Here is a 26,112-nt window from a genome sequence, read left to right as displayed (position 1 = left end):
ACGCGCTGAAAGAGGCCACCTAAATATCTTCTGTTTTTAGTGACATAAAAATCGTCCATGTCCTAATTTGAATGGTTTCGAAGGAGAAATATCATGAAAGAATAGTGTAGGACAATTTTCTTTAGTTTTCTAAAATGTTGTGTTGTTAAAAATAGAGGAGGTATTTAGGTGGCCTTCTTCAGCTTGAATACCCTGTATATTGATGAATCTTCGTCGAAAGACTACGAAATTATCTTACAATTAATAATAAAACTACTATTTGATAAAGAAAAGAACAAAACATTGAAACTGAAAGTATTTGTATTAAAATAAATTAGATGTTTATTTTTAAGCGAAACTTTTAATTATAACCTTATATCTATTTATAAATCGAAGCCAACTTGAACAGAATTGATTACCCAAATCTCATCATGACTACCATTTTCACATTTTTTAGAGTAAAATATAGTTAATATATTGTCTATTTTCTTAAACTTCGTATATTTTCATTTTGTTTAAGATAGATTATAATTGATGGAAGATTTTGAACCATAATGGCGCTAAAATTCAAATAACGCATATAACATTTTTTCATAAATTAATAGATCCCGTCAACTTCTAATACTTATTTTATACAATGTAATTATACTTTAAACTTCTGAATCAAAATACAGTTGATACTTGATATCTTTTATTAATTTTTATTGTAGTTTGTGTTAAATGTATCAAGTGTATACTAAACGATCCTAACCAAACAAGATTCGATATTATCGCAACTCGAACGACATGCTTGCGATTCTCGAAGATGCGTGCGCAGTCCACTTCGAATGAAAGGACGCCACAATGTAAAGCTCATTGCAATGGTAAGTTTTTCACTATTTTCTTTGGTAATTTTGTCGAATTTATCAAATTTTTGCATGACTTGGTAATATATAGTATATTTTCATTTTATTATGGGATAAATTTATATATATCTCTCGACATACATTCAATATACATTAGATACTCGGGTCTAAATTTTAAACGAAAAAAAGGCATTGTTGATGCGTAAAACACGATTGAAATGTATTACAATCTAGCCAATGAGTTAAATATTTTACTATTTTCGACCTATTTTTATGACTTTATTGTCCCTATTTGCACTTGGTTTCACTGAAAGCTTGCGTGTAGTAAACATTCGAACTGGTTAGTGACCTTCAAAATTTTCAAAGCAATTCAATTTTACAGTATAATCAGCGCCTCCCTACCTAACGTCCATTTCACTAAAAGCCTGTACTCAGACAAAGGGCCATCATTTACTTCGTGGATATCGAAGAAATAAGATGCTGTGACAGTTTCGTGAATGTTAAAGGTAGATATACGTACAATATAGACAATTCAGACGTTAATATTGAATCACTAATTTATTTGTGCTCTGATTGATCTCGTACTACTATTCTCACCTAATGCCAATGAATTTTCTATAAAAAAAACTTTTGCATTACAAATTTGATATTTTGCGAGAATTTTAAAATCTATTTTTGTAAACTATATTTTCGACTGTATTTTCATTTACGTTAATTAATACATTTACACATTGCTTAGAAATGAATTAAATTTTTGCATAATATGTTCTTGATTTATATAATATATAAAATGTGATTATTTTATATTTGTGTTCATTTTTATTGCAGATTTCATGGAGAAAATATTTTAAGTAATTTGTGACTGCGTGCAATGTGGTCGTAGAGTCTATGTTTGTTCCGTAGTAGGGAAAGTTTGTTTTGTTTTTATTTTGCAGAGCACAGATGCTCTAGGGGTGTAATGTGTGTTCGTACAGTAGACTTTAGATACACGCGATTAGAGTCAGTGCTTTTGACGTACTATGAATCTAGGGCACCGTGAGGCTCTAATGACGCGAGTAAAGTCAGTGTTGTTCGCCGATTGACACTTTCAGAGGGGTTAAATGAATTTTATTTTTATTCTTTTTTTATTTGGAGTAGAATTGGATAGGTATATCGGTATTTAGAGTCAGTGAAGGTGACTTCCTGTGCTGGAGAGTTCGGGTGCCGGAACGCCAAGAATAATGTAAGTTTTCTTTAATTTACTGGAATTCTAAGTAAAATTTAGAAGGTAGATTTCGAATTGGAATATTTGAAATATTGATTTTCTAAAATTCTCTGCGTTTTTATTTCAGGCCCAGCAGACACCCCCTGGGTAATTCGTCGAGCTGCCTTCATCCCGTGGGTGTTAAGGTAACGCATGTTTTTGGTTCCTCCAGTCACTCATGCTGTAGAATGCAAAGGCCTGAAGCGACACGAGTAGCTGGTTGTATTTTCTTATTGCTAGCATAGTGACAACAAGTATACGTAGATACAGAATATCATTCGAGCCATTTGATTTTTCGAGCTATTCGATTTTTTCGAGCTATTTAATTTCTTGAAGCCATTCAATTTTTTCAAACTGCTAGAAATAAATCGAGTTACTACATTTATTTTCGAGCTACTAGATTTTTTCAAGCTGCTTTAAACAAATCGAGCTACTAGACTTTTGCAAGCTACTTGGTTCCTTCTAGTACTCGGTTCTAATAGGAAAACGAGTCTCAGCTCGATTCGAATATCGAGTTATTCAAATATGCGAGTACAGTCACATTCCTACTTGCCATCCTCGGATGGAGAGTCACTGTAATTACTATTTTGTCACTATGCTCATGTGTAGTACTATAGTAACAGTACTAGTAATTATTTTATACATAGTTTGTGCATTGGCACGTATGCACAATGCTTAACTCAGTGATACGTTTAAAAAGGAGATCGCAATATAAATTAGAGCTGCGAAAAAACAAAGATCATGGTTTGTGAAATAATTATGTACAAGAAAAATATAGTTTGAATGAGTGTTGCAACCGAGTATTGATCGCGATTACTTTGACATGGTCATATCTCAAGATAAAGTCATTTTGCATTAGTATTGCTACATTATTAATTCAGACATCTTGTTTTTAATTTTTAATTAATATTCCAACAGTATTTTCATTGTGTTTTCTTGCATCAATGTTGCGATCATAATCGCGTTTCTTCGAACAAATATTATTTTAATTAAAGTCTTTCGTTTCAACAAGCAGTTCTTTATATTTGAATTGTGCAATAAATTGATCACACTTTTCTGTAATGTTATGATTAAAGAAAAACCAGAAGATGAAAATATTAAGAATATAGTAATGTTGCGAAAGAGTTTACTTACACGTTTCACTTGTTGAGTACAATTGAATTTTAGCGCCCTTTGTGGCTGCTCTTTTATTATAATACATTCGTGTCTAAAAAATGCTCGTTTGCTATAAACTGCTATATTTTTTCATACGTGTTTCTTCATCTGGCGATTAAAATGGAGGTTGTAATTAAGATTGTTAAATTTAATATATTAATTTAGCTTTCAAAACTTTGTTAAGTTTAATATATTAATTTAGCTGTTCAATGCTCTTTTACTTTTTCTTTCAAAGAACAAGTTTTTTTCAGTTGGCTTGAATGGAACATTTATAGTCCATGTAATGTAAATGGACTACTCCTTATTATTGTTTGATAGTTTTTTTCAGAAGGGTAGGATAGATACTTATTTGAATTATAAGATAATGGTACAAACCAAAAATATTTAATGGGCAGAAAAACAATATTTAACAAGTATCATATCGTATCAAATCATATGTATTAGATAAGCAAGTATTTATTTCAAGTATTAACAGTAATAAGATAAAAATCGCGTAGACAAGTTAATAATATTTATGAGTGTTTTTATTATTAGGGGTAATAAATAATAATATTAAAAATAAGAATTTTTCAGTAAATAAGGTGTATGATATTAATTCTTTATTTGTTATGGGATATAATTCCTGACAGGTATATTATAAATATGACTATATCGTAATTATAGTCATTATATTCGTCTTAAAGCACTGTCTCAAAAGATAATTAAAAAAACATTATTGCATTAAAAAAAGAAATTTATCTGTCATAATGCTCTGTCATAGGACATTTTGTACTCCAATATGGATTCTTTACTACCCTTTCAAATATCGAAGACTATTTGTCGTACCCTATATACAAATAAAAGTTAGAACAATCATAGATATATTCCAATAAAAAAACATGTAATCCATAACAAATTAAATTCGTCTAAATTAAGTTATGTGTCATCATATCATTTTATTAGCAATCTTTTGTTGCTAATTCTTTTTGTTGTAGACAATATCTAACAAATTAATAATGAAGAATAATAAACAATCTTACGTAAAAACATCGCATTACATATGTCACTGTAAGGAACCAAAAGTTAGCGAATTCAGTGCATTTGATATTAGGATGATAGGTAAAACCAAAATTAAAGTTATCTGGCAAGGTACCTAATTAAACAAGTTTTTAATACCACAGGTTTGCAAAGTTGTGAAAATAATTGTTGTACAAATAGGCATCAGGGGGACATAAAGAATTTTATTATAGAGAGAATCTCAATAATATAGTATTTTAGAATTATGTAGATAGAGAATTGTGTGGTGTATATTCATAGTATCACGAGATAGTATGTAATACAATTAGTAATTGTGTAACATATAAATCGATCCAATTGGCTGCGATTGTCAGAAGACGAAATGAAAGAAAATTGTTAGACTTAATTTACCACTAATTGTAAGTATGACAGGAGATGTGTAACCGAATATAACTGGTATAACCGTATGTAACCGGTGACTCTGTGCGTAAAACTGTGATTTGAGTGTAGATATAGAACAAAATATGTTCATGCAAAGTTTTATTTTTAACACTTTATCGAGTAATGCATTAACTTTATTTAGACATGCTTTCGCGTAGAATTAATCAAATTTAACACATTCATTAATCAAAATTAACGTAAAAGGTCATCTTTCATATCTACCGCACACTGACCGTGATGAAAGCTCATTTTATGTTTGTGACAAATGCATAATAATATTTGTTTTACCACTTTCAATTATCAGCAAACAGCTTATCATCAATGACGTTAGTTTCCAAACAATCTCATGATTAGGGATGGCTTAACTAAAGGTGTTTTCACATTTATGAATAGGGTATGGATGAAGAAAATACACATATAGGTAACACTATTTTAGAATATTTAAAAATACCCCTAAAATATCAACTGAGATGTTTTATAATGTTCACAAAGCATACTTAGAAAATTCAACTTCATTGCGTTTCATCGAATGAATCTTAAAAAGAACACATTCCCAAAAAACACGGGATGTCTCCTTTTACTGGCTTTTTTAAGACATCTTTGTGCTATCTGACTTGTAGTTGACATGATGATATCAAACTTTTAATCACCTGTTAAACAATCTAGTTACTTTAGTGCAATTGATGTTAAAAGCAATTATTATAAAATCAAAACACACTTTCACTCGTTATAAAAAGGTAACAAAATAGTTTTTTCGCATCTGAATTACTTAATTTTCTTTAAATAATTTATTGTGGGTATATGTTTGGAATGTTCATTATTACAAGTTTCACCAGAATTTGCATACAATTAAAGTACAAGTATTACAGTTTTCCATATAATATTCATAAACAAAATTTATGAAAGTAAATACAATTCGTTTTTCTTTGAGATTCTGTTAACAGAGGAAATTATATACATATATTTCTTGAAATGAACCATAATATTCCAATCGATTCAGATTTCAAATATAAATTACCGGAAGATTTAATTTTAATTCCTACCATCTATAGCGATCTACTCTCATTATAGACAGAATCGAAAATGTTGAACGTGACACGAAAATGATAAGATGGCTCGCGGACTCTCCTAAAGTGCGACAAAATGGTACATCAGATGATATGTCTATCCTCTACCTCATCTATGCTATAATTCCAGCCTGTATCTAGATTCTATACCTATATAGATTACATTGCGGTGACATCTTCTGGAGCCTCTGGTATCGGCGGCAAAGCGCATGCGCCTACTTTAACGAAACGCGCACTCGTATAAATAGCCGATGGTGAAAGTTCACGCGGATAGTTTGCTACGAGAAACAGTAGCGCGATGTTCGGTTCGTCGAGGTGTAAGTGCGTTGATCATATTTAAAAGTTGCTTAAAGACGTTGCTAATTCGGTGCACTAAGACAGCCTCCTATCGAAAAGAATTTCTCTGAAGCTCTTTTCGTCGTTGAATCGATTCGATCTAACCCAAAGAAGTACCACAAAAGAGGTGTCAAAATGCCAGCCGACGTAGCCATGCACACCAGCTTCCTGCAATTCAACCAGTCGAGCTTGAAGGACTCGAACGTGGACTCGTGCTGGAACACCGAGAATATGAGCGGCTATATGACCTTAGTAGGCCCGAATGGTCACCGCCAAGGCGTCCAAGTGAAGGTCTATCGAACAAGCATCGAACACTTCGCCGTGATCTACCCACAGAAGAAAGTGTGCAGACCTCTGGGCGTGTTGAACCTGAGAAACACGTCGATCGAGCGATACGACGACGAGGGATTCCTCGTCAGACAGAAAGGCATCGACTCCCCAATCGCGCTGACCTTCCTCATGGAAAACAAAAAGGAACTGGACTACTGGATCATGGCTTTCACAGCGAGAACGAGTCCCCTGATGCACCAGAGCAGCCTGCCGATCGTCGAGGAGGAGGAAATCTAAGGAACGATCGTTCGGCGGTTCAACCACCGCTTCATGACACTTGTCATCCACAGCGAACAGCCGATCGATCGATTCTCCTCCCACGAAAGAAGAGTTCGACGAAGAGTGTCAACTTCAGTCCCTGTCCCCACGGTGCACCAATTCCCTTCCCAGCGCGACAATGGGATCGCGAATTTCGACTGCACACAAAGGACACCTCGCCTTGCAGTCACGGGACAATCCCCTTCCGGGTTACGAGAGCAGCTGGTTACAGTCTGGGAACGTTGCGTCTCGTGACTGGGAGTGTCGATATGGAACCAGGGACGATTGTAAATAGGAGCGATCGAACGTGGAAAACATCTGCAAAGGTCGTTGTTTCGTGTTATCAGGGTTTAATGATGTACCGCGGGGCCATGTTGGCACTAGACTTTAGCGGCCAGCAACATCATCGATCCTGGCCAGCTGTGGCCAATAGCAGCACTCCTTTTAGCCGGTGCAGGGAAACGGAGACGGAGAGATGCGTGAAGGAAGATGGAGCGATGGGAGGGGTGGAGGGCGAAAGAGGAAGAAATTCGGAAGGAACTGAAAAATTGTTAGGGGAAGGTGAAAAGAGGAGCATAGAAATAGGGGAGGAAAAGGAGGTCAGAGTTTTTGTACGGGACTGTCTATGCGATTCTGTCGCGCAGTGATGGTTCTTTTTGCGTGGAAACAACCGTTAACTCCAACCTGGTAACCGCGAGCTGCCGCGTGGATTCAACTGATCGCTAGAAAGAACTTCCTTTGCTAGGAGACTGGTTGAAGTCTGCGTTCTTCCTTTTTTCGTGTGGCTGCTTCTCCACTATCTAGGCAAAACTTCAGCGGTGTCCTTTTAAAAGAAGATCGAGACGAATCTGATCTCGAATTCTTTGAGAGAGATTGAACTTACCTCCACATGTTTCTAGAACGAACCATGAGAATTAAGTTGGTTTTTTATCTTTGTTGTTTTTTCTTCGTTTATAAATTTAATCTTTTGATGCGTTCAGTAGTATGAAATTATTGTTGATAGTAATTACAATGTCAATTTAGGGAAATAGATGTGTAAAATAATTCGGTGCCTTTTGAGAGCTACAAGTTTTATTTAAAAATATAATATTTATTCGTTTCAGACATGGGAAATAACGTAAATACACGTAGCATGTAAAATTGAAATAAATTAGAGTAGAGTAGAAACGAGAAAATCGAAAGGCTCCGAATTAATTCATGCATTTAGTAACCACTGAAAATGTGAATTGATCCTAACGAACACATGCCACAGATATTTTGGACCGTTTTACCATGTATTTTTTAACTTCTTCAAGGAAAAATTTAAAATTTCTTCTTTAAAATATTTCCTGGTAAATATTGATTCATCTAATATTGAGAACTTAATTTCCTTTGTTACAGTTTCCTACTTATTAATTTTTCCTTGTCATTTTGACAAACATCAGAAGACTACCAATAAAAAAAAAAAGCAAAATAAAATATTTCTTTCCAGTGCCCTTATTTTTATCAATAATACATGTATTAAGAAAGCATACATGTGCCAATATCCCTGAAGAAGTTAATGTACATTTCGTGTAACTTCTGTGCGACTATACTTAAAGTTACATATCAGTACATTGATATAATTTCCACTTACTGCAGGCTTATCGATAAGGAAAGACGTATTCTATGTCGAGTGTAGATTATTTCTCTGAATTCACCTGTTGTTACCGTTAATTTAGAATTTGGGCACAAGCATACATGTCTGTCAAATTTCATGACACACACATACGGACAGAAACACACCACTGTAAGCTAAGGCACTTGTTATGGACCAGAATTGTGCTAGACTCACAAGCAAATCGCACACTATTTGGTACAAAAATCCATGTCTTGTCTAGCAAGAATATTCTACACGTATCAGTTTCATTAAGTAGGAACAGAACCTATTGAACACATTGCAAGCGCCCTGTTTGTGTTACCATTACAACAGACAAAGATAATATAATCAGAAAACACGCGAAGAGAAGTTCGAATCGTTACTACAAACTGCTGTTCACATCCACCATTTTTCTTCGAACTTCGTACGTAATGATAAATAATTTTGAATATATTTATACGTTAAATGGCTCAATTATAAACAACTGTATGAAATAGCGTGTTAGGAAACTGATCGATGTCAAAACGTTCGGGGATCGACATTATCTTTCATTATCAATGTAACCATGATTTTGTGGTAAACATTAAGATTGTCTGTGATATTACGTAGAAAATGTCGTCGCTGTTAGAATAGGTTTCGAAGCATCCTATATGTACTGTTAGCACATGGTTCAATTGCGACAAGAAGCGAAAATAAGTGACAAACTGAATCGTTAATTCTCGAGAACGAAGCAGCCGAATTGTTCAATGTAGTCGATGTTTGATATGTTCGTTTAATTTTCTTTAATTACGTCTCATTTAACACTGTGACGAAACTTTGTACTCCGACGCGCAAAGAAGGTGAATCGCACTTTCTCGTACGTCTCTCACGCATTATTGAACTCTACGTACCATTAATTGCGTCTTTTGTAAATACTTACAGAACGAATGGTTGTGAACGATCGCCAAATTGTTCGCATGAACGAACGAAGAGTAAATGAGGAGAAAAATGAGGTCCTTCGTTGTTTCCTATTAGAGGACATTAGGGATACATTTAATCTTTTGGATGTTTTATAAGGCTCGCATGACTATAGTGACTATTGAGTATTTCCAAGTTCTTCCGTTTTGAACCTACACTTAAGTATTGTAGTTTCGTATTCACGCCAAGTGAACGTATATATGATACGTGTATATAGACATTTCCAACAGTTACATGTTTGTATATAATATGGATTATACAACATGGATTATGTGTATGCGTGTAAACCCATGCGCGTGCGCATGGAAAAAATAACATGTATAAGAAATAAATACGATATCTTAAAGGTGCAACTGAGTCTTCAGTTTCTTGAATCCGTGAATATTTCAAAATGTGCAGTGTCGAGTTTTATTCTAATTTTAACTTCTCACAAGACAATACCCAGATAGCACACGACGTGTTGAAGACGTCTATTTTATGTACATTTTATGCTTGAACATCTTATGAGATAATTTGAACCTCTTAAAAACGTCAGACAGCATACGTCTTGAAGATTTCCGAAATTTACGTCCATAAGACGCCTTAAAGATACACTGCATGAACGCCTTAAAGACTTACGCTTTTGGACATCTTAAAGGCGTATCTTTTGTCTGAACGTCTTATTGACGCAATTTCGACATCATTAAGGTATTTTATGAATGTTTTTTAAGACGTCCTAAATGCATATTGATTTATAACTTCAGAAGTTTCAAAGACGTTCTTTGGACATTTTTAGAATTTTGCTGCATATCTTTAAGTCATCTCTGTGCCTCATGGATGGCAAACTTCAATATTAACATTATATTTTGTTTACGTAAGAAATTTGAATTTTAAAACAGTATATCAGAAGTAAAGTGTAAATTTGTTTCTTTCATAAATTTTGTTAGTAAATGTATCTTCTGAATTATTTAACATTACAGTTATCCTTTTTAGTAGATATAAATAGTGAACGTTCTAAAATAGCAAAGATAAGATTATTGATACTAATTTTGTCGAAAATAGATGTTAGAATTGCGGATGGTCACGTATGCAAAGATGGCATGAAATTTGCAGTCCCACACTAATGTGGTTTCTTTCGATCGTATATTAATTTCTATTTTATTTGCTTAAATTATTTGCACTTCTCTAACCCATGAGATTCGAATTAACCCTTTAGATTTGAAAGATATTTTAATAGACCACTTGCATTAAAATTTTACGATATGAAAGAATATAAGTACTTAATTAATAAATAACGTTTCTCCATTTATTTTTCAGCAGTTTCGTATTTAAAAATTTTTAAAGGAAAAATGGATAAATTTATTCCATACAAAATATAAAAACACTAAGTTCATAGGATGTGCTATTGTTTGGTAGTAGAAAGTAAAAAGTAATCCAAGGAAACTGTACACCTCGTAGTAGTCATCAAAACTATGAAAGAAAAGGAAGATTGTTTTATTGTGGAAATATTTAATTTAATTATAAAAACTTAACGATAATATGAACGTAACGATAAAAATTTAACGATAATTAAACGATAGTGTGGACTTATTTAAAAATCCCCAAAATTAAAAAAAAAAAACAGAGAGCTTTCGCATTCCTAATATTAATAACATTTCGCTTATTTATTTCAATAATAACGCAAGATTGACTAGAAATTATTTAATCTAATTTAGTTATTAGTTTATTTCAAACCCACAAATGAAATATTTCTGAATTACGTAATTTTGTGATTACCTAAAGAAACAATCCTTGAATTTAATTTATATTTGGGTAAATGTCTCATAAAATAATTCCTGATTAGTTGTATCAACGACGTCCGAAATACGAAACATTTGAAATGATAACAATAAATTCTTATAAAATGAAGAATTAAACTAAAAATAAAGTTATTTTTCATAAATTATATTTACGATAAAAATAATCAAACACTTTTAATTATTCTTCGTTTGCTAATTTTTATCTTCATTTCAAGTTTAGTTTGCCCAGATCTCCAATGACGTGATTTATAAATCATGAATTTTCTAGAAAATATTGACTGGAGATAATATTGCCATTAGCTGCAGGAAATAGCGAAGGGTTGCGCTACTCTTGTAACAGTGAGCAATTTGGTAAACATTATTACGTGACGGTAAATACCGTAAATAAGATGACTACATTATAAGGATAGCGTGACTAACCAGCGATCACGCTTCATTAAACCGGATCAAAGGTCAAAGGATTCGTATTTTAAAAGCATACAATATGCTTATGTCAAAACAGCACAGCGACGATGAGTCAGACAAAATTCTTATAAGAGTTTCCTGATAATCCATGTACGCGGTGTTTCGCGAGAAATCCTACAAACTTTGCTCATTGTTAACTTATTTGGAAGATAATTTTGAACGAAAACTGTTATATGAACAATAGGTCAATTCAGCTCCATTATCGAAATGTGAAGCGTAATACTGATACATCTAATTATAAAACCATATTTCCCGGTTGATTGAGCTGAGGTTGTTTATTTCAGTAGTGTCTGCGCTTTTTCGTAGTGATAGTTTAGAGTGAATTGCTAACCTAGCAAAGAATGTATTTACGCAATTTTACTCGGTTTCAAATAAAAAATTAAGCGAAAAATAAAAAGCTCGAATGCGTCTGATTATTTATGGTTCACAATTTTATGTCACTTCGTTTCCCATATTTCAAATCGACACATAGTGAATATTTTGTTCAGAATGACCTCTTAAATATGAGCTAAAGACAGGTCAAAGTAATTGTATAACTCCACTTTTTGAATTTTTTAAATTTTAGCTACAAAACACTTGATTGATGTTTAGCTTTTTCTAGTTAAAATAAATATAAATATATTTGTTTTGTGGTGTTAATCGAATTAACATTACTAGCCCAATATTGAATATACTAAAGTATAGTCAGCTTAAAATTATTGTTTTTAATAATAATTGCCATGTTCTTTATACGAGAAGAATACAATTTATTAATATCTACATAAAATTATTAACTACTGTTGCTGAAATTGCATAGTTAACAAAGTAGTCTCTAATCTTCGTATTTCTTAAGTTAGGAAATGCTTCCGAACTGTTTATTGGTAGCATACATATTCTATCAGTTTTCACTCATAAATCATTTTTGCAACGTTAGTAAAAATTGCACTTCAGACGTCAGAACGCGGCATTACTGGGTTTCGAGCCATGTTTGTCTCGACTTTGCGTTTGAATATAAATGAAAACAAAGAATTTTTTCCACTGCAATCAAGATATAATCCTAAACATATACTCGATATCTCTCTCAGTTGAGTCACAATGCACACTTATCTTTTGCAAACGTACATACGGTTCATTTACCTAATTGTACGATCCATGACGCACAAAGTTTACTCATACCTACGATATACAGTTTCATCTGTTGATTGAATAATTAAGAAGGTCGCCCTTAATACGCTGTATCAATTTGCATCTAACCTTTTCGAAGTGGAAAATTGTGTATTACGTGCATATGCAATATACGTATTGAAATGCGCATGCATTTCAATATTTCGAGTCTTGTTATTACGTAAGAGTTCATACCGAAAAACAAATTCAGATTTTAAATTAAATTAAATATCATGTTACTATATAGAATACTACATTTTATTATACTTTTTAAAGTTAATTAAATTTGTAAACATTCAAACAAATTTTATGTTATACATAATAATAATAAATACATGGACAACGCTGGGAGGACTGTACATATGCATTCTACAGAAAAATCGTAATAAAAAATTTAGATAATTATTTGTAAACTGTACATATTTTCTACTATTTCTATCTGTGATTGAAAGGCAAAACAATTTCAAGAAATTGACGTTCAAAGTCTTGATCTTTAATTCTATGTTATAGAGTTGTGTTTTATTATATTCTCGTTTCTTGAAAAAAAGTTATTTAATTTAATCTTCTTTTGTTAAAAGTATAAATTCTATCTTGTTGAAAATTGTACACATTTTGCCTTATACACAAACATACTTGTACTATATGTATGAGAAAAAATAATTGCTACATGCTACTTTCTGTAAGAACGCTTTAATTCTACGTTGCATGAAATGGCAACGCGCGTGGTAGCTTTGACTTGTAATCTTAAGGACGCGAGTTCAAAACTCTCCCTGGGCGTCCTTGGAATTTTTTCTTGAATATACTTCTTTCTTTACTACTCAAGTTTTCTCATTACGATTTTTATGTACAATGCATGTACAGTCCTTCTAGTGTTGTCCATGCATTTATTACTTCTTAATGCATGGATGTCAAAAAGGACTAACAACAGCGATCTTTTCGGACCGAAATCTTACAAGCCAGTATTCGTCGCCTTTCCCCATGGTACGAATATTTGATAAATCGGTTATAAATATTTTTTAACGTTAGAGTTTCTTTAATGTTAAAACTAATTGATCACTGATAATTAATAGTTAAATAATATACGTATTTCCACAGACAGATAATTTTCTATCGGAATTACAAGCTTATTAATATCACAAGACTTTTATTTCAAATTTTTTTTAATTGAATCGATCTACTTATTTTTTAAACAGTAGATTTTAATACCTAAAATTTGTATACATATAAAAGTGTCGAATTTAAAAATTATACAATTATAACTAACGTATGCGTACATTATTCCATTTGCATTTATCTATTACAAACATTATAGGAAAATAAATTTCATGATTGGGATCAGTTTTTTTCCATACAAATATATCTTATTATACAAGAAAAAGTTTTATAATTCTTTACTAGTTTGTGACTTCCTGTATGCAAAACTCAACATACATATAGTAACTTTATACCAACATTATTTTTTATATTCGTAGTATGTATACACAGTATTTTTCTCGTCTAAGAATAGACAGGTCATATACAGGGTGTTCCAGATGTTAGCAGACAAAATTTGTCGGTATATTTTATGGGTATTCCTATGAGAAGAAATATATATTATTAAAAAGAAAATGTTCGTACTTTTATTATAACTTTTTAATGAAGTTTTGGTCAAGCTATGTTTGAATAACATCTCCTTTCTATTTATTTAATAAAACTTGGACCACCCTATATAATTAGTTGAACGTAGGTGCAATCTACAAAAATCGATATATCTGTGGTACGACCTACATACATGTTTAACGTAAAAAAGAATTAATTCAATCATATAACATCTACCGTTTTAAAACAAAACGTGAACTTAAACGAAAAATGAAGATTCAAAATTCTTAATTTTATTTATAACTAGAAATATTAATTTGTAGCATTTTTGTATGTTTTAGAACACGTATTACGCAAATAATGAAATAAAAAAAACACCACCTATACCCGGAAATTCAATCAAGGTGCTGTTTTGAATCATCCCTGGTGGGGATCGAACCCACGACCTTTGGATTAGAAGTCCAACGCGCTATCCTCTGCGCCACAGGGACTTGGTGGTTAAATGTTTCTTATAGTCAGTATATCTTGGGTAAAATATCTTTTCTATAGATGTCGCTAATATGGATAATAATTTATAAGGACCAATAACATATAAAAAAAATTAACGTAATAATGACAACAATAAAAATGTTGCTCATTTAAAACAAAAAAATATCAATATGTCAAGTAAAATATTAAAACATAATACAAACAATACGATTTCACTTTTACTAGCAAATTGTCATTATATTTCGTTTCTGTTCGTTATACCATTTTTCTGAAAGATACTAATACATATTCATGAAATGTAACATTTAATACAGTGGCAAAAAGTATGTTAGGAGCGTATTTCATTATTTCATACATATAAAATTTGAAGACCATAGAAATAGAAAGAAAGTATTAATTCGAAACTAATTACTCCGAAACAGACTATTTCTCATTATTTTTCCCCCGATCCATAGTATACAAATAATTGTTTTAATTCAGGAACGACGATCGTTACATCGATACACAGTAATTATACAGCCCTGTGTTGGGGCTCATGTAGTCAACACAATCAGTTCGGATACAGTTGCATATAGCTAGGGACAGCCAGCTCAATCGTAATTGACGTTTCGTTCCTTTAAACTCGAGTTTCAAATGAAAGATGAGTCGAAGCACCGACCGTGGACGCACGTAAACGTTCCAGGCGATTAAAAGCGAACGAATAGTGAGAAAACGATCGCGCGAAGTAAAATGACGCGTGAAAAGTGAGAGGACAGAGAAAAAAACCGTGGACACGTCGATGCCAGTGATGTTATATTCGTGTTTTTACCGTGTAACGTAACATCGTCGGGAAAGGAGGGAAGAGAAAAAGAAAGACAGAATAAAACATTGGACGAACGAAAGGAAGGGGTTAGAAAAGATGGCCGTCTCGGAACATATGACAAAGAACGGCGGGCAATCGCCGCAGTTGAAAGGTGTTCTCGCGGAACGAGCTCTGAGGTTTCGTTGATCCTCGTGTTCGCGGAGAGGTGCATCGTGGTCGTTCAGGCAAAGGGATCGTGGCTAGAAAAGTCAGTGATCCTGTGAGCGAAGGAGCCATGACTACGTGTAAAGAATGGGCTCGATCGCATCGGTGCTGCAGTGGCATTGCTCGGAGTGCGCTCTGATAAATCCAACGGAGAGCACGCGATGCGCCAGGTGCGGCCAGACTCGGCTCAGGAGTGATGAGAAAGCGAATCTTAGGGTCAATTTAAGCTCCGGGATCGAGGAAGCCCCAGATAAAGAGGGGACGGAGAGGAAAAGGGACGAAGAGAAAAGTGACTCTTCCTCTGTGTCCGTCCCGCCAACACCACCGCCGAGACTCCGTCTAGGCAAGTCAGTGGACGATAGTCGTTTGACAACTCAACACGTCGATACCGATCTCAGACATCGGTAAGGAGATCGTTAGTTCGTCTCCCTTCGTTCCCCTTCCTTCTGTTTCCCCCTCCCTATCCCCCCTTCTCTCATATCTCATATGTTTGTACACAGTGTTTGAAAAGTGGAACTTTGAAATCTTCTTGAAATTGAATTTTAATTCATTCCTTCTACTTGTCTTTAGTAATAGAGCTACTATTGACCAAATTGGTTGGTCTGACCATTTGGCAATGTTGATTACTTGCAAAGATTCTGTACCATTCATAAAATGTTGATTTGTGGAAATAATGGAATTCGTTAAAACTTAACAGTTTTTCATGTTTAGTTTTATATGTTTATCTACTGCATGCCTGCATTATTGTAGATATGACAAGTATTATTGCATCTACGAGTGCAGACATGTTATGTGTTATTAAATTAAATGTATACATATAGTGCTTTATATATATAAATATATTATACAATGGTTTTAAGATTTATTATTGAATTATATTTCAACATTTTGTATTCTTCCCTTATCCTTAATATTGGAATAGAACTCTGTTTATCTGAACATTTCAAGGAATAATACTGCTTTGTTGATTAAATAGTTTCAGTGATAGAGATTCACTTATTAGTTCCCATAATTGTAACTATCTGTAAATTTATGTCAAGGTCATTATAATAGTATGCGTTCACGTAATTCATACTTTGCTATACCATAAGTTTCTTGACTATGAGTTTGCAAATTTGAAACTGAGTATTAACTTCTTTGTATAAATGCAGATTAACATAGTTCCATTTTATAAGTCCATTATTAGTACTGTATTGACTCGTGTAATTTTATATTTATTTATAGCTTCCAGCGGAGCTTAATTATACTTAATAATCACACGAAAAAGTTACATCATGATTCTTGGAATGGAAGATTATGTAAAAAAGAGCCAATTAAACGATCCTCTTCTTTACCTTCCTTAATAACACAATGGACTTGTGTTCGTTGTTTATTAGAAAATAGTTCCAGTTCTGCACTAACTTGTGTAGCTTGTGATGTTAATTCTTCGATATTTGAAACTGATAAAAGGCAAATTGGTGCTCGTAAAAGTAAAAAACAAAATTTACGAAAAACAAGTCGTCTGAAAGTTGCATCCGAATTTTTGGCCAGTATTTTGAACGGTCCTAATGTGACAAGTACATCTACAAGTGATGCTAGGATTATTAGTAAGAACATATACTACTTGGAAATGTTACAATTAAGATTTCTATTATTTGTTACTTAATATCTAATTTGTCCTCTATAGATATGGCACAGTTAACGAGCATAAGTCGTAGTGACAGAAGGCAAGTTGATAGAGAAGACTGGACCCTACTACCGATAGAAACCATGGAGTCTACAGCACTTTCTTACACAAGTACTAGTAATACCTCTCAGCGTTCACCAAAAAGACATAGTCCTTCAATATATGAGCGAGTTAAATCTAAAGTTAGTCGATCTTTATCTAATGGTTCAGTTGTGCATAAATTATCTGACCATGCAATTCAAAGACCAACAAGTTTAGTAGTCTCAGAAGCACGACAGGATGATGCTCTCTGGAGCTGTGATAATTGCACACTTGATAATGCTCCTGGCCTAGAACAATGCGAGGCATGTGAAGCTCCTAGAAGTCCAGCCCCTTGTAGTGGAGTAGTTATCAGTGTACCTGCTTGGGAACCTCGTGCTTTATCTTCTGCAGGTCCATTGTCTTACAGACGATCATTTTCTGACGTCGAGTCCGTTAGAAATGTGTCTCACAAGAAAATTGCCAATCGCAGAAGTCTCAATGAGGACGAGCCACCTGCAGTACCACCGCATTCTGTTGGTTTTAATACTAGACCAAGGTATTCATACATTGGAATTAGTGACCCTGATATACCACCACCATTGCCAAAAAAACAAAGCAACAAATTAAGTCTTGTATCCACAAAAGCACATAGTGAAGCAACGAGTCCTGTTGGAGATGTATCAAATGTAAGTTCACTGAAACGTATGTGGACTTGTCAAAAGTGTTCTTATGCATACAATCCACTGTGGTCAACGGGGTGTGACATATGTGGGTCTTTTCAATCACCTGCTTCGTTAACACAACCTAGCTTAATAACTGTTACGAAAGATGAAACAAGTTGTTCGATGCATACACAGTCTCCAATCGTAGTGTCCAGAGATAGTGTCAGGTATATCCCACAAAAAACTGCTACATTAGCTACAGCAGAATCTGATTTAGATGATCAGATTGATCCACCTTCTCCAGTATGGACTTGTAAAAAATGCACGTTATTGAATGCTGCTTCAAGAACAACGTGTGAAGCATGTGGTGGTTCGAAGCTTAGAAGTATTATGCGTTTAGAGGATGCTACATTACGGAAAGGCGAAAGCTGGGTGTGTCCGTCATGTACATTAAGGAATCCACTGTCAGCACAAACTTGTAATGCTTGTAAAACGTTAGCAGATTTTCTAGATGTACCCAGAGAGAGTAGAATGTTTGGGTCAAGAAGTCCAAGTCCACGACTTTGTGGAACACCTGTACATTCGAAAGTTGTTACTCAGAGACACAGAAATTCTGTGCGAAGGAATGGTTCTTCAATTGGGGATAAAAGACATTCAAGAATTAAAGATTCCCCTCATGGTCAAGTACGATTCTTTTACACATTACTAATTAGTTCCAGATAGATACAGTTGTATGTCCTACCTATATTACTTCATGTATGTTCAATATGTGTAATATATTGGAATCATTTTAGTGGCAGTGTAAATTGTGCACATATGAAAATAAAAGTACAAATGGAATCTGTGAAATGTGCCAAATTTCAAAAACCTTATCTCAACTACCAGGTGACAGGCCTAGAATTATTGAATCTGGCACAAATACACTTACAATACAACGGCAAGAAAGTGTAGTTATGGAAAATTTAAGACAACTTGAAGAAAGGGAAGCATTGGAGAAGTGGGAACGAATTGTCCGTTATTGCAAAGAGGTAATACTTATTAACTAATTAATATGCAGAGTTGAATTATACAGTTTGTTATAAAATGTTAAGAATTGTTATAAAAAAAAAAATAAAATTAAAAAGATAACAATTAGACTTCAGCTACAAGATATTACTCTATAAAGTGTAAATATTTATGTTATTATATTTATTTATTTGCTTTATAGACAAATGAACCTTTCGTTGACGATTCATTTCCACCAGCTCCAAAATCTTTGTATTATAATCCAGCTGAAACAAAAGACAACCACGTTGTTCAGTGGAGAAGGCCTCATCAAATCAACGTTGACTCTACCGTTGATTCCAAACTGCCTTGGGCTGTTTTTAGAACACCTTTACCCTCTGATATCTCACAAGGTGTATTAGGAAACTGTTGGTTACTCTCTGCTTTAGCTGTTTTAGCCGAAAGTGATGAACTTGTAAAAAGAGTGCTAGTAATGAGAGAAACTTGCCCAGAAGGAGCTTATCAAGTACGATTGTGTAAAGATGGAAAATGGACCACAGTACTCGTTGATGACTTGTTACCCTGTGATAAAAGAGGTCATCTAGTATATTCTCAGGTTAATGTCTTAATAATATTCATAGAAGAATAATTCGAATTTGTTCATTTTTTTGTATATTTCTCATCCATCACTCAGGCAAAAAGAAAACAACTTTGGGTGCCATTAATTGAAAAGGCAGTGGCAAAAATTCATGGTTGCTATGAAGCTTTAGTATCTGGGCGCGCTATAGAAGGTTTAGCAACGCTTACAGGCGCCCCTTGTGAGAGTGTGCCTTTGCAACCATCTGCTTTACCAAGTGAAGATGAACTTGATAGGGATTTAATATGGGCGCAACTCTTATCGTCTAGACAAGCCATGTTTTTAATGGGTGCTAGTTGTGGAGGTGGCAATATGAAGGTTGATGAAGAAGAGTATCAACGCAAAGGTTTAAGACCCAGGCACGCTTATTCCGTTCTCGATGTAAGGGATGTACAGGTAAATATGAAACAGAAGTATGTACCTGCATTTTTCCGTATTTATAATTAGGGGTGGGTCGAAACCTAATTTTTAGCTGGAAAAAGTGCAAAGTTTTGAATTCTCGAAACTCGAAACTCGAAACTTTTTGAACTTGGAGAGATTTCAACGTTTCGAGAAATTCATCTCTATTTATAATTAAACTTTATAAAGAAATATTTTAAGAGCAATATCTCTTCTAGGGAATACGGTTATTAAGACTGCGAAACCCCTGGGGTCATTACAGCTGGAAGGGTGACTGGTCTGATGATAGTCCTATATGGACACCGCAATTACGAGAAATGCTTATGCCACATGGTGCATCTGATGGTGTTTTTTGGATTTCCTTCGACGATGTATTGAAATATTTTGATTGTATTGACATTTGTAAAACTAGAGTCGGATGGAGTGAAGTCAGATTACGTGGAACACTACCTCCTTTATCTTCTCTTAGACATTTATCGTGTGTCCTTTTAACAGTATTAGAACCCACTGAAACTGAATTTACATTATTCCAAGAAGGACAGAGGTGAGTTTAATTACACTATTATATCATCAATGGCCTGCTGATTTTTATGCAAATATATTTGTACATATATTTATATACAGAAATATAAAATAAATGTCTAAAAATATGTGAAAAATATAAGGTTCAATATAGTTGCGCTTTTTGTACTTACTAATGATAACATATATTTTGAACTTAAGCCTATTTCTGTATTAAATCACTACAAAGATTTTATTTCGCATAAACTTCCGCAGTCTAATGGTCATAGAAAGATCCGATGTAATACAATGATTACATATGTTTAGAAATTCTGAAAAATCACAGCGTTCTCAGTTGGACTTGTGTGTAGTTGTATTTCGTACACGTTCTCCAGCGGCACCAGAAGTGGGAAGACTAGTAGAACATAGTAAACGACAAGTACGTGGATTTGTTGGGTGTCACAAAATGTTAGAAAGAGATTTATACATTGTTGTATGTTTGGCTTTCAATCATTGGCACACAGGAATGGAAGATACTTCTAGTTACCCTGAATATGTTCTTGCCATTCATAGTTCAAAAAGGCTTTTAGTTGAACAAATTTCTCCGCCAGCATTCGTCTTGGCTGATGCCATTATAAGTTTAACTCTAGCAAAAGGACAGCGGCATGAAGTAAGAATTCTTATGTGACTAAATCAGCGTTATAATTATGATGAAATAATTACTAGAAACATTTATAGGGCAGAGAAGGAATGACTGCTTATTACTTAACCAAAGGTTGGGCTGGACTTGTAGTAATGGTAGAAAATCGTCATGTAAATAAATGGATTCATGTAAAATGTGACTGCCATGAAAGCTATAATGTTGTATCCACTAGAGGACAACTCAGAACTGCCGACAGTGTTCCCCCACTTCATAGGTACAAATATCATTTCCGTATAATTCTTGCGAACTGTAATTCACAGCGATTAAATTTAACAATTTAATTGTAGACAAGTCATCATAGTTTTAACTCAATTGGAAGGTAGTGGAGGTTTCTCGATAGCACATCGACTTACGCACAGATTAGCTAACAGTGGAAACTTACATGACTGGGGTCCGCCAGATACTCAACATTGCCCTCAAATTGATACTCAAGTTGAAGGTTTACATAGTCCTCGTTTGATCACGTGAAGAAATAAGTTTTACATATGATTCGTAAACGAATAAGACAATGTGTAAAAATATCGTTTGTTAAGTAAGAAGAGTTTATTATTTACTCATAATTAGAAATTTACCAAAACCAAAGCAAGCTAGAAAAGTTTCGGCATGGAATGGATTGTGCTGAAGGTGTAACACCCTTTGTATTTTCTAGCTAACCATATTGTATGAAAATTTATAGCAGTATGGCAAGCTCTCTACTGAACGTAATGCAATGATTAATAATTATTATACAAAGATTCTGACATTGATTAGAATCCTATTTTCCTCTTTTTTTCCTTTTTAATTGGATAGTTTTCATTCTTTATGTTCACGAAAAATGAAATAGTCTGAAACTTGTGTGCAGATTAAGCATTTTCATGGGAACCATTGGTCCATAAAGAAGACTTAAAGAAAATTAAATATTTATGGAAGAGCAAATTAAACACATTGCTTGTTACATAAAAAAATTATTTTCTCAAGTTAACATATAAGCATTGTAAGAAATGATAAAGCCTACAGATTATACAATAATAATACGTAGAATGAAGTGTCACAAGCATTGATAATGTGCAAAAAACATATACACTCTTTGTGGAATTGCTTAGCGTATGATATAATTATGGATCAAAATGTTTCCAAATTATGTGACTCACATGCTGACTCTATTTTTTAATACATAAGGCCACGTTCGGAACTCATATTCAAGACAAATATATATTATATATATGATGCACGAAAACAAATGTAAGAGATTGTTTAGATGAGGATCTTGAATAACGACTGCATTAAGGTATTATGGTTATTCACCTAAACTTTTGTTATTTTTATCTTATAACTGAATGAAGTGATTGAACCAAAGATCTCTCGTAAAGATTTTACAATATATGCATTAACTCGTTTACTGCCAGTCTATGTAATGTATTTATTTTTCCTTACTTGCTATTTTAGATTTTTACAGGATGTAATTATTAATAAAACTATAATCTTCAACTGTTACATGCTTCTTATATTGAATTATGATAAAAGTTGTACACTCAATGCATACGTAAGCATGACAGTTAACGGGTTAATTAATTTTATAAATATTATATATACATTTTGCAAGTATACTGAAACATTCATTTACACAGCAATTATTTATGGATAAATAATAGTTCTGTTATAATACATATGTTCTACCTGTAAAACAAGTAATTCTTAGTTAGTGAAGTATATAGACTGTTTCAAGATTAGTGATTAAAACTTGATTGATTAATAGAACATCTAAGAAAAAATGAAAAGATCTTATTCAACATGTATTCATAAACTAATTTTTTCGAGGTATTCACATTTTTATTTAATAAAACATTAAGTGTTCTTATTATTTACAGTTTTGTATTATGTGTAATCTTGCATCAAACGTGACATAAAATGAAACGATAGAAATCTCAAAAACTATTAATTCCCGTATTTATATATTTTAAAGCTTTTTTATCTGTTTTTATGACTTCAATTATTCAATTAAGATTTAATCAACTATTTGGAAACTTTACATAATTTTTTTTATGTAGGTAGGGAAGCAACATTTATTGTATTGCAAGCTTCGTAATGAACATTACAACATGTTGTATTATAACTATGATTTTTATTATGAAATGATTTAAAGAAATTGTTATTAGAATTTTATTTTAGTACATTTTATCACTGTTTTATTAGCTTTCTTTTTTATACCATGAATTCATTTAAGAAATCAGAATGAATTAAATGTCTTCGTAATTATTATTGAATATTGTTGTAAATGATATTTTCAAATTTATTACACATGTCTATTGAGTATAATGTTTAGTAACTTATGTGGGATTTTCCCGCCTGCGTATTACACAGAGCGATAAGAAGAATCTGTGAAATGTTTTTTGAATGTTAATTGTAAATATTTAAGTAATGCAAAATATTTGTATAAATTTGTATTTATAGAAATTGTTTTTACATCTTGAAAATTTTTGAGAGATGTGTAAAAAATGAAGTACCTAAAAGTGTACATCTGAATATCTCTATTGAGTTTAAATTTATGATGAAATAACTAGAACGAAAAGTTGTTTAGTTTAAAAGTAATATAGAATAATAAAAAAATTAGTTTTCTCTCCTTCAAACATTAAACGTGTAAGTGTCTTTTTAAAATACAAACATATATTTTTTTGATACTTATCGCGTCTTTTTGACGATAAAGATGAGAAAGCAAATATTTTACACTATTGATGTTGTTAATGATTTATTAGATGTTATAGAATTTCAAACTTTATCTTGTTTGTTATTTATCTCTCATTACATTTTTGCATAAAAATTAAGCAAATATAATCGTTTATCATGTCCTTCTGCGGGTGCATTTGAATTATTGTGAATAGAAATACCAAATTATGATGATAAAAACAGCCAGTTATGTCTAGATTTTTTTAAAACTTACTGGAAGGAAACTCTTCTTAGGCCTAATCTATTTCTTGTTGCTTGTAACAAACTTACGTCCTTTATATTAGCATATTACTTATATTTATATATTGTTTACTCATGCATATCATGAAATGTTTGATACAATGTATGAAAATATGAATATTTGAAAAGCAATATAAAAAAACACGATATGTTTAAGAGTAAACAGTATATGAATGTACATCATTAAATTCATCTTTAATTTCTCAATATTTAAATATAAGTATTAAGAAAATTTATGATTCTATTTAAAAAGACACTAATGACGTAGATATGAATTTTTCATGTATTTGGTAACAATAAAAATAGCACTAAAACATTGTTTTTATGATAAATGAGTTTAACAGAAAACATCTCATATTTTCTACATACACTAAATATAATAATGTAACAATATTTAATGCTGTAATCAGCTAATGACATTTTTGCCATTAAAATGGCAATCAAGAAATATTGTAATAAATATCGTGATATCATATACATATTATTTTAATAATAATACATATAAAACACCTATTCACTAATAATAAACTTACTCAGTTCAGACGTAAAACAAAAAATATTGGCGTTAATTCTTAATAGACCCAGGTTCATAAAATATAATACAACTTAGATTTTGTCAATTATTTGACTAAAATCGCTAAATATTGATGAAACTATTAATCTATGTATTTTTGTGCTCTGTGTATTGCCATTTTAAGATACATGATTTTGACTTATGTTTGAATATTGTAAGTTCAGATAGTTTTTTTTGTATGAAGCAATAATAGAAAATTAGTACTGTTCATTGAGCTAAAATAAACAGATCTAATTGTCTGAATGTGGCCTAATGATTAAGAATTAGTATTAGTTTTTTTAAACTGCTTACAGAAATATCAAAAGCCATCAGAGGTGTCTTATAGTACTATTTAAATTTATTTAATATTTATATAAAATGATAAAAAATTTTTGAAGGATTATTTTTTAGGAATGCCCATAGCATTTGCAATAAATTATGTGTGGAATTTACAAAAGGGAGCATTTATTATAAAATAAATATACACTTAAGTTGTACATTCTGTTAAATAATACCAAATAATTAACAGATCAATTTAATTATTTTAATCATACCAAATTTAACTGTTACATTTACAGTAACCGATTTAAAATATCACTCGAATTGTGTAATTATTTAAAAATTTAATGTGAATTTCATTAATGCACATGCACAGATGCAAATGTAACAGCACTAAAAGAGAAAGTCATATGAAATACAATAGAGCATTTAATTTCTTGTTTTTGTGTCAAACATAACATACATCCACTTAATACTGTATAAGAAAATTTTCAAATAATCTTTAGTGATACCAAACCCTAGTACGAAATTGTAAATGAATACTTATTCATTAATAATTTTATAGAGGCCCATTCTGTTGTCATAACAATATGTTACTTTTGTGTGAAAGAAAACAAAAATAATCTATTTTAAATATTGTATAATTGCTAACAAAATTATACCATAAACAATATTCCCATTTTAAAATGTAACATGTGTGACTTCAATGCTATTGTCAGAATAATCGTTGTATTCTTGTCTATTTAATATTTAGATTTTCATTATTAGAACTATAAAGTGTTTTCAAAGTATAAGAAGACAACATTATTCTGAAAGTAGCAATAACAATTAAATATGCACAACCCTACAGGCAAATAGAGAAGTATCTTTGGATATTTAAAACAAACTGTTTTTGTGAATTTCAACACTAGAAGAAAATACAATTTGTATATAAAATGAATCATTTATTACACTAAGGGGTGGGTGAAGTTAATCAAGTTATAAACTGCTTATGGTATATACAAAAGTTGTTTTGCATGTTTATATATTTCTTTCGAAACAGTCATTTAAACCAATTAAGTGATGACACATTAAGTGATG

General features: G+C 32.3%; 1 protein-coding gene and 1 non-coding gene across 2 annotated transcripts; one reads left to right on the top strand and one right to left on the bottom strand.

Annotated features, from left to right (window-relative positions):
- Positions 1–14,607: 14,607 nt before the first annotated feature.
- On the bottom strand, positions 14,608–14,680 carry Trnar-ucu (transfer RNA arginine (anticodon UCU)). Its single transcript has one exon. It is a non-coding gene; the product is annotated as a tRNA-Arg (tRNA).
- Positions 14,681–15,248: 568 nt separating this feature from the next.
- LOC143180875 (calpain-D) lies at positions 15,249–22,848 on the top strand. The gene is made up of 10 exons (XM_076380891.1): positions 15,249–16,088; positions 16,909–17,270; positions 17,351–18,717; positions 18,828–19,061; positions 19,241–19,633; positions 19,712–20,050; positions 20,272–20,597; positions 20,882–21,224; positions 21,293–21,471; positions 21,545–22,848. Exons 1-10 carry the CDS (start codon positions 15,772–15,774, stop codon positions 21,723–21,725), a joined length of 4,041 nt encoding a protein of 1,346 aa, XP_076237006.1. The 5' UTR covers positions 15,249–15,771; the 3' UTR covers positions 21,726–22,848.
- Positions 22,849–26,112: the final 3,264 nt, after the last annotated feature.

This window comes from Calliopsis andreniformis, chromosome 6 (assembly GCF_051401765.1).
Source record: "Calliopsis andreniformis isolate RMS-2024a chromosome 6, iyCalAndr_principal, whole genome shotgun sequence".
Classification (NCBI taxonomy): Eukaryota; Metazoa; Arthropoda; class Insecta; order Hymenoptera; family Andrenidae; genus Calliopsis; species Calliopsis andreniformis.
Note: the sequence above shows the minus strand (reverse complement) of the source record. Positions and strands in the feature narration are given on the sequence as shown.